This window comes from Argiope bruennichi, chromosome 5 (genome assembly GCF_947563725.1).
Source record: "Argiope bruennichi chromosome 5, qqArgBrue1.1, whole genome shotgun sequence".
NCBI classification, from domain to species: domain Eukaryota; kingdom Metazoa; phylum Arthropoda; class Arachnida; order Araneae; family Araneidae; genus Argiope; species Argiope bruennichi.
The window spans coordinates 30,058,118-30,068,727 of record NC_079155.1 but is presented as its reverse complement, the minus strand read 5'-3'; the positions used below and the strand labels follow the sequence as shown (position 1 = coordinate 30,068,727).

General features: G+C 31.9%; 1 protein-coding gene across 1 annotated transcript; it reads left to right on the top strand.

The window, feature by feature from the left end:
- The first annotated feature begins 1,127 nt into the window (after window positions 1–1,127).
- On the top strand, window positions 1,128–8,015 carry LOC129969135 (progranulin-like). Its single transcript, XM_056083557.1, has 3 exons — window positions 1,128–1,267; window positions 4,968–5,051; window positions 7,366–8,015. The coding sequence occupies exons 2-3, from the start codon at window positions 4,973–4,975 to the stop codon at window positions 7,986–7,988; spliced, it is 702 nt and encodes a 233-aa protein (XP_055939532.1). The 5' UTR covers window positions 1,128–1,267; window positions 4,968–4,972; the 3' UTR covers window positions 7,989–8,015.
- Window positions 8,016–10,610: the final 2,595 nt, after the last annotated feature.

Here is a 10,610-nt window from a genome sequence, read left to right as displayed (position 1 = left end):
ATTTTCTTGAGGGAGAAAAAAAGTTCAGCACTTTATAAGAAAATTGAGAACAGTTATTTCGATTTTCATTTTGCAAATAACGAATATATATATATATGTTTTATTGTTTTAAAGCTATTTATTTAAAGCTTGAAAAACTATAATTATTTCTTATATATTGCTCTCAATTAAGCAGATCAAAACTGCCCTGCAGCTTTGCGAAAAATAATCTAGGGGATAATTAATTTTTTTTCAGCAGAAAGATTTTTGAAGATAGAAAAACAAAATCTTCATCTTTTTTTTCCGAATTCGAACCTATATTCTTAAGACTGAAAGTCTTTATATTAACCGAAAGATAACCTTTTTTTCGTATATATATTGCCCTACGAGCATTCGGACGGCAGTTTTATCGCTTCTAAGTCCATAGAGGCTTTACCTCTTTATCAAGCTGGGCATAAATACCCTTTCTATCACTAAAAATACTAAAAAAGATTCAGGTAGGAAAGTGTACCTAGAATGTGATTTTTATATTTTTTATTACTGTCATTGGACTATTCTTAAGAAATTGGTTTTGATCTTTTGTCCATAATTCTTACTTTTCGTTCATTTTAGTTTGCAAAAGGAGTCTTACGTTATGCCTTTGTCTTTCCATTTAAAAATTATTTAAAATACCTTATTTTTACTGTTGGCCTTTATACGTATTATGTTATTGGGCTTATATACATAAATTTTACAATAATTTTAAATATACAGTTGTGGACACACTACTGTTTCTATAATTAAAAGTAGAATTATAAAAATAAAATAGAGGTAGTCGAATCATTCTTAAAACTTTATCACGTTATAATATTGTTAGGTTCTAATTAGGTTTTCTTCCCTGCAATTAGGTTTGAATTTCTTGGCAGAGAACTACCTAACTTGCATAACTTCTTTTTCTGCGCATGCCTCTTTTAGAACTTGGCTTGGATTTTATAGAATTTGGCATCGTTTGTTCGACATCAGAAATTTTTTTGGCTTAAAAATAATGAATTTAACTTACCAAATTAATGTAATCGAACTGCCTTTGATCGTGTGAAATTTTCCAGCATTTTTTTTTAACATAATTATCTTAAAACAGTTAACTTAAATGATGCTAGTCACGTGATAACGAATGGCCACTGAACTGCCTATTGTGTAGATGGATGGCTCTCGTATAAATACTATTCAGAAGATATCGTTTTGCTGTTTTTCAGACTGAGTTTCTCTATTTGAAGAGTCGAAGGCAAATAATCAGAGCTTCAAATCTTCTGTAAGTCCTGCATTTTTCAAAATGAATATGAATTCTGCATATCGTTTGTTGTTCAGTTTTTTTTTTTTTTTTTATTTGTTTGTTTTGTATATCATAGTATATCCGAAAATTTAGGTCAATCAATTTATGAATAATTTAACAGTATAAATTATTGTAATAAAGTCATAAGTACTAAGTTGTTTCCAAAAGTATATTATGGTATTAAGGAAGAAGTGTTTTGGCTGTCAAATGTTTTAAGGTTTGATTAGATGTTATTTCTATTAACTTTTTTATTTTAAGGAATAAGATATTGGCATTAATTTTCTATTTATTGTAAACGCTTGCAAATATTTTATATTCTCTATCGGTTAGATTATTTCAAATGGTTACGATTTTGTCGGAAATATAAACATAAAGTTAAGTCGGTCTGTTTCATAGCTCTTTGTTTTCCAATGTCGGGTCCGATTCGTTATTCTGCCAGGCATCGTCTCGTTGTTGTTATTGATTATAATACAAGCCTTATTTTAGCAATAACGCTTACTATGATTTTTAGATATTGCAACAAATCTATAATTTGAAATTATTAACCATTAAAAGAAATCCTTATATTCGCATGTATGTTACTTGTGCATCTTATTACTTTTTAGTGGGAAAAGTGTTAATATTTAAGGCAGTAAAATTTATTATTGCTCATTTTCAACTAATTAAACGATGTATGTAAAAAATGATACAGATAACTTTAAAGTAAGGATAATGTTTTAGGCTAATTCATTTGTATCTATTATATTTCTAAAATTATACTTTTAAATATAAAGTAACGATATCTGTATATATATTACGACCAAAGCTCGAAACTGGCCGGCCAATTCGCGTTTTGGCCAACGTTGCTGTGAACTTATCGACCAATGTTCGATCTCTTCTTGATTTCGGCCTTTGACCGGCCAATTCGTGAAGTGGGTTGGGACGATCGACCCAAGTAGGGAGAAAGGGAGCAAGAGCAGATTGTTTTACACTGTTAAAAATGAAGTTTTAAAAATGAGTACTTCTGTGTACTGTTTTAAGTGCAATTGTTTCAGAAACGAGTTCAAATATAAGTGACACCTCAGAGTTAAAAATAAGCTTGTAATATATAAAAATATAATCTCGTGTTATTCTGTTCTCGTATTAAAGCCATAATAGAAATTATTCAGTGAATGTATATGCTGTGATAGCGTGAAGATTAGATTTGCGCCCTTCAAAATGAAGAATTATATCTTGAGCAAAGACGTTGCGTATCGTGTATGAATACAAAAGCAAACTGAATACTCGATTTCTCAACTACCTTTAAGGCTGATCCTTAAGCTTTTTTCTGCTCCATAGACCTAATGTAAAAAGATCCCAGATCACATTGTCTCCCGAAATATCGCTTCAAAAATATGAAACTTCTTGCAAAAGCAAATATAAAGGCTAATTAAAGCAAATACAAGGGGAAAAATAGTTTCGCTGTTAATATTATTTAAAGACATTTCTTTGTTGGCGCCATCTGTCGTCGAATTTCACCTATATGTCCTTATTTGTATTTTATACATAAAAGCCATTATATTTTAAATATCATTATATTTATTTACCATTATCACATCGGGCTTTAGCCAAGGATTCCCAGGAACTTCGCGAAAGGGCCAGCCAAAGTAGAAAATACGATATTAATTGCAAGTACGGACTTTGGCCAAAACGCGAATTGGCCAGCCAGTTCGCGATCTGCTCGAACTTCGGGCTTTGGCCGTAACATATACAATAACGTATATATACAATACAATAAAATGTACTTAATACTGTCGATTCCGAGTTTATATTTAAACTCGGAATCCTCGCCAGTTACAAGTTCAAATATTTTTAGAATTTATTAAAATTCGCGGGAATAGTTCAAAAATTTTATATCAATGAAAAATTGTTCTTTAAATTTTTAAATGATGCAAAAAAAATTCTTGTATGTATTCTTGTATAATTCTTGTAATAATATGCTTCAAAATAATTGAAAACTGCTAATATTTCCATTTATTTCGAACTGAAAATTGGAATTTTGGGAACTCCATTTTTTTTTTATCTATTACTAATAGAGGCAATTGCATTCCCAAATGTCTAATAATCTGTTCTATAGAATATTTTGCACAAATTTTTAATTATGTATGTGTGTTTTCTATAACTATCCGATAGTATTCAGCCTAGAAGCAGTATCATATGAAAGCGAGATGCGAAGCTTTTTGATAATAGGCCCAATCCTTCTGAAATAGTGTGTTAAAGGTAAATTCTACTCAATCGCTTCCATTATGGCTTCGAATTGTGGAATCTTATTTAGAAGCTTTTCGTACAATTAATCCTCTTTAAATATTTTAGTTGGAAATGTTATGATGCATTATATTTAAAATTCTCATCGCGCGAAAGTTTTGTCTGCACTTTTAAGTTTAGATCCCTCTCATTCGTTCAATGAATGCAATCATTAGGAACATTGCTGAGTATGTAATCTCATTATCTTAAGTGCTTGCATTCAAAACTGAAGCCAAAATGACCATTTTAAGTCTGATATTCTGTGAGAAGTGCTTACCTCGCTAATATTTCTACGGAATAATTCAAATGAGCTCCTCATAGCAGAGTCATAGAATCTAAACAGAGAACTTTTAAGATCTTTTGAAACTTTCATTAATTTCTGAGATGAGAATTGGAATACAGCCAATTGGCGGTGTAAATTGGCGAACATAGAAAATATTTTCTGAAATGTATATCCGATTAAGTACTATCTGACCTTTCATCTGTCAATTCAATAGAATATAGATGTTGAGATATAATAGTCTATGCTTAAGCACAATTTCCTCTGCATTTAATTTTTAATTGTTCTAAATTCAACTCTTGACTTTTGTAGGCAAATCATTCATTACGTGCGAAGTTTCAAGAATTTCCTACGTTAGTACCTGTAACATATGTATAACAAATGGTATACATTTGTTCGTTTTGGTATCTAGAGACCACCACTCATCGATCATTCTGCCTCTAAGGGGTGAGAGGCGAAAGGATGAGCGCATTTCTGGAATTTTTCAACCTTGATTTCCGCTCCATTATATACTTTCTCTTTCAATTTTTTTCCCACATGCGAGTGTCGCTTTTACCGTATTTTAATTCAAAATTGCGTATTGATTGCCTATATGGCTAGTTCAAGTGGCTAAAAAGCTTTCAGGAGTGACACGAAGAATATATTATACAATATCATAAAAGGGGACAGGGATTATCTACTTGTCAATTTCAAAATGTTATGAAAGATTTAATAACAAACGAGTTTTTTCTACATAAAAAAAATTATTTTGTTAAATGGCTCATAACCAAATTTTAAGAACAGGAAGCTTCTATCTATTCATCATAATTTACAGTTTAAGCCCCTTATAATCAATAAATTTATTCTATTCATTGTAATCGTTCTAATTATTGTATTTACCTACAATATTTCAAGTTATCCATAGTTTTCTCGCCTCCGAAATTTGCAGATAATCAACTCGCCTTATTTTTAATTTTAAACATCTCGTATCTTTTCTCTACCACCTCCTGACGCATGCGCAAATGCGCGGAAGATTCTCGAATCCGAGGAGGGAGAGTAGAGTAAGAAAAAAATGATTACGAACTGTTGCTTACTAAATCTTTACTAATAAAAAAGACTGAGTCAATTTTAGACAAATGAATGTTTTTGTTTTTTCAGTGAAAATGCTTCTGGAATTGCTGGCTTTGCTGTTCACTGCTGCGGGTGTGCTTGGTAACGAGTGCGAAGAATATTGTGATCACAGTAAGAACTTATTGACTCCCGTTATTCCATTTTTAAAGCTGATCTCAATGTTAAAGTAACCTTATTACTCTTTGTGCTTTTCTTGATTTCTAAATAATTGTCTGAATCAATTGGTTATTATTCGCCAAAAACGTTCGTTTTATCGCCAAGGTTGTGTTCTTGAGGATTGCTAAGGTTTTCGGATTCGAAAGATTAAATTATACTCGCATGAGAGCGAGATTAATTGTTAATGCTAGTATTATGAAATGTATAAATCGAATCTTCCAATTTCAAACCTAATCTCTACGGTTCATTTAAAAATGCGAACTATAGAAACGCCATTGATATATTAATTTGCAGTGAATTGAGGATTCATTCCTTTTTTAAACGGGACCTTGAGATTCGATGTGGATATTTAAAATATACATGCATATGAAGTTTTTTAATTATCATTATTCCAGCGGACAAAGATACTCAAAATCCGATTCACCTTTGTAAGCTAAAACTAATTGGTTCCCTTTACTAATTAACCGACATACTCCGTATTGGGAATGTATGGATATAGATATGTATAAAGGTATGGAGGGAGAGGGGGTGTTCTCTCCGCAAACTACACCTAGAAAAGCAGTTTTAGCACGTGTCTGTATGTAATGAAATAAAGCATGCATTGTAGAGAAACAAATGTGAGTTTCCGCAATTTTCTTAAAATGTCAATTTTATTCGGCAATTCTGTGTTTATTTAGGGCAAATATATCTTGATATATACAATATATCTACTCTACTCCGGGCCTAACAGCTAAACTGTTCGTAATAGACATACACGTCTATTAAGAAAATGATCTAAATGAAGTAAATTATATAGTGCAGTTTGAACCAAAAAAAATTTTGGTGAATTAGAGAATTTGAAATTTTTATTCAGCCCATTGTTCCTGCAAGTCGTTTTTAATAAAATATTTGAGACATTGAAATTTTGAGTAAAGGGGGGTGGGGGGGGCTATTCCACTACTGCGACTAAAGCTTTAGTTGTGAAACTTTTAATTTAGACAACTCGATTGACCATCTAAAGGAAGATATGCAAATCGGCTTATAAATCCTGCGATTAGTCCTAAGATTTTTCTTTCCAGAGTCCCAAATATAAGCGTTTTGCGCTTTACTAATATAGTGAAAATGGAGGATGAATTTTGGATCTGTTCCCTAATTTATTGAAACAAAATTTGGCACAAAACCATTAGTTACAAGATTAAATACTCCAAAGCTCCCTTATTCAATGGATTGTTTTTCAATTATCACATTTCATGAGTTTTCTTTTCAGTCGCTTCGCAAATCATGCATCCAATCTTCTAAAACGATAATTATCCTTCCATTACACTACTGGACCTCATTTGCTCCTGGGTTGGTGAAATGAAACGTATCTAAAATGACTCATCCGAAATCTTAGCGCTGTGCGGATAATCAAACAAGTGGAAATAGTTACTCCTAAAATCTCTTGCATTCTCCCTAATAAGAATTATTCATCCTTAACGGCACCCCATCCCCGCAAAAAATTGCAGAACTTAAGTAAGGGCCTGGAAATGGTTCTTATCTTTCCAAAATAATCTGCCTTTTGAGATCTGTTTTGAGACTGTTCATCTATTTGGTTATTCGAATATAAGTTAACATGATAATTACAAAACGAAAAGAGAAATCATATTCGGTATACAGATTTAACGTCTATATTATAGATGCATATTGCATTTTGAGCCAAAATTTGCAAGGAGTTGACTATCTGACGGTTTGTACTTTCAGAAACATATAAACGCGGTAATTGAAAGTCGCAATGACTTAAATAATAAGTTTGGTATTGCATTTTGGCTGCAATTGTAGTGTTGTGTCAAATTTTTGTTTCAATCGATTCTGAAAACGTATCTAAAAAAACAAATTCAGCTTTCGGATATTGACTGCATTTCAGGGATTAATCGCCAAGGATAACACGATAGATTCAGTAAAAATGCTAAATGCACGCCAAAGATTAATATTTCGTAACTATTTTACGCCAATGCAATGCAAGGCGTTATCTGGAATAACACTTATTAGAGTGTGCGAGAAAGTTTTAGGGAAAGTACTCCTAGATTTCAATGATATCAGTTCAGTTTTATTTCTATACAGTTATTTCCTATATTTTAATTCAATTTGGTATATTGTATGTAACAATACTTTAAATGCTTTGATAGAATTCAAATTATTTATCCAAAAGATTCAATTGCATGTTTTTACCAATTATTAATACACAACGATTATCCATAGTTAAGCAGTTTAGCATTAATTATCTACAAGTCTTTCCCCTATCTTCTTGCAGACGAAACGTGTTGTGTTACACCAACGGCAGATGTGTTGTGTTGTCCTTTAGTAAACGCAGTCTGCTGTGAAGACTGGGTGAACTGCTGCCCGGAAGGAAGCTTTTGCGATATGAATATGAACATGTGTGGGAGGTATTTTATTCCCGAAGAGGACATCGAAACGAGTGGTGACATCGAAACGAGTGGTGAGATCGAAAGGAGGAGTGGCGACATCGAAAGTGATGAAGAGATCCCAACCGACACCACCCAAAGTCGTCATGAAAAGAGGGATACCCTCGATCAACCGTACACAAACGAGATTACCAACATGGATCACATGCTCGTCCACTGTGACCTGAACCAATTCTGTCCATATTTCAGCACTTGCTGTCGCGTGAAAGAAGACAACGTATCTCTGTGCTGCCCGAATCCAGAAGGGGTGTGTTGTTCGGATGAAGAACACTGTTGCAAACAAGGCGAGGAGTGCGATTCCCGAGGTGTCTTTTGTATCTCGGAAGTCGGATTGGAGACAATCGTGAGGAAAGCAGAAGATCTGCGATATCACTATGAAAAACGTGGTCTGGATTTCGTAGAGCCCGACGTCGTCAAGGGAACCGCTTCAAGTATTTCGGAAACTCGATAGTCTGATTAAATGTTTTCCATAAATCGATGTTACGTTGTCTGTTTTGTGATTCTGCTTAGTTTTATCCATTTCTTTGTAGAGAAATACTAATGGTTAAGTTTTTAAAGTTTATTTGATAATTAAAATTTGTCTTAACCATTCTAACCTCATATTACTTGGTGCAATAGCTATATAAGTGTTAATGTCAACTTTGTTACAAAGCAAATTTAGTACTTGCGCCTTAACCGCATGTTGGCAATTGATTGTCAAATATCTCGTGTTAATAGATTCTTTCATAACTAAAGTTTGACTATGACGCCAATGACTTGTGGTTACAGCTCAAATAATCACAAATCGTTAAAAATAGGATACAAAAGTAGTGATGGCTTTAAATTAGCATTGGCAAATTCTAGCCTAACCAGACTAGAATTTAGACATTAATTTCATTAAAACGAATGTATAAGTAATTGGGTTTTTTCGCTACAAAACAAAGCGCTTGATTTTGAATAAATAAATGAACTATAAGGTATGCTTGTAAAACTGAATATACCACAATTCGATAAGTCCTGTTTATACGGCTTAATTCTATGGTAACTGGGTGAACTGGCTGTAATTAAATAAATAGAACAATTAGATTATTATGCAGGATGATCATAAAGTATTTTCCTAATTAGAAAAACTTCTTGCAAAAAAAAAAGAACCATTGAATACAAATTTAAATGTTTTTACTATGAAATAATATTCTTAAATTATTTTAATAAATTTATTTTAATTTTAAATAATGCAGAAATAGATTTGACATTCGATGGTTGTCAAAATGGTATCGTTAAAGCAAAAACTTCAATGTGTTTAGTTCCATGTAATTCAAATCAACTATTGTTCGTTGTGAATTTTGATGTTACGTAAAGGACACCAATTGAGAATATTGTGCACCCAAAATTACAATCGGATATTTTATTTAGAATAACATCTAAAAAGTTGTTCAAGAATTTAATACCAAATACTTCTAACTACTAAAGGTGTTCATATTGAATTTTACGTATACAAGTAGTTTCATTGAAAACTTTAAACCATTTTTACAGCATGACTTGGCAACCATAAACCAAATTATAATAAACTTTTAACAATAATTTTTTGTAATCATAGAAACATTCGATGGCCACCCTGTCAGACCCTATGCTTATTCGACAGATAAACAATCTTTCGTCGAATTTCATACAACTGCAACTTTAGTAACAAATATATGCAAAATTTCACCTGTGTAGTTTATGGTATTTTTGAGTTAGTATACTAACATACATTTGGAATGACTGATAGTGTTTTTAACGAGTTTCGGCCATGGTGATTTGATGCTAAGGTTTCGTCATCGGGACTGAAGGGACCGAGGTTCAAAAAATAATCTTTCACATATATAAGCCTACAGCCCATTAAAACTAATGGGCACTAGATGTTCCCTAACTGGTATGATCTGGTAGGGTAGAGAGGAGGTGCCGATTCATATGTCGTCCTCCTCATCTGCACTCGGTTACAAGGTCCATTCCAAAACAATCCTCATGCTCAATCTAGAAGTGGTACTTTAATCTAGCTAAACATTTAATTTTTTCAAAATTTGCTATGGATTTATAATTTTGACATAAGAAACTACATATATAAAATTCAAATTGCTCTCTTTGGGTTTTTTTTTTTTGTAGTGCCGTTTACCTAGACAGATATAATTCCAAGAATGTTTTTTATTAAATTATAAAATATTTGGAAAACCCCCAAATTTAGAGTCGAATCCTTTGATGATTACAGTACTTTCCCTTCGTGTGCTTCATATACGAGAAATCAAACAATCAAATTATATTTAAGATACATCAATGATTTTCAGAATTAAAATTATAATTTAAGTATAAGCAACATCTATAAACCGACTCAAGATGTGACCAGTAAACAACTTGCAGATAGAATCTCAGCAGAAAACTCGGAATTCATACTAATAACATTAATCGGGAACTTGTGATTAACTTCATTCACAAGTAATAGATAAGTAATGAGCCTATTCTCACCTTCACCTTATTAGAATGACCCTCATGTCGCTTCGATTAATTTTGGCAAGACATGTTTATCGATAATTATAAGCATCATCCTTTATTTTTGTCAGAGAAATAATGAATCAACATCAAATTGATGTGTTCCTTAATATGTGAGCCATTTTCAATAGCAGTATTTTATTGACTACTAAATATTGACATATTGCTCAATAAATGTATTTATCTGAAAAATAATTAATAAATCTGTTTTACTCACAAATTATAATTTTAAATACTACAATTATGACGTAAAAGCTTTGTTTGTTCACAGCATAGAAAACTGATGAAGATAATCCTTTGTTGCCTCGCATGGTATTAATATGAAAATTAAATGAGTGACAATGCTCTAAAATTGATTAATTCAGAACGATTATAATCACCTATAAGAGGAATAACTGAATTCTTCTTCACATTAACCCTTTAAAGGGACATTTTTTTCTAGTCATATTATTTTAAAATATTTTTAGGCTTGAAATTAGAATAAGAAAAGGGATTCATTTAGCTTATTAGATAAATTTGGTTAATTAATAATTAATTTGGTTAATAATTAAATAACAAATCAAGACACATC

Coding starts and splice junctions, on each gene's coding strand:
- LOC129969135 (XM_056083557.1), top strand. CDS start 4,973: ATGCTTCTGGAATTGCTGGCTTTGCTGTTCACTGCTGCGGGTGTGCTT. Junction 5,052..7,365: donor CGAAGAATATTGTGATCACA/GTAAGAACTTAT, acceptor ATCTTCTTGCAG/ACGAAACGTGTTGTGTTACA.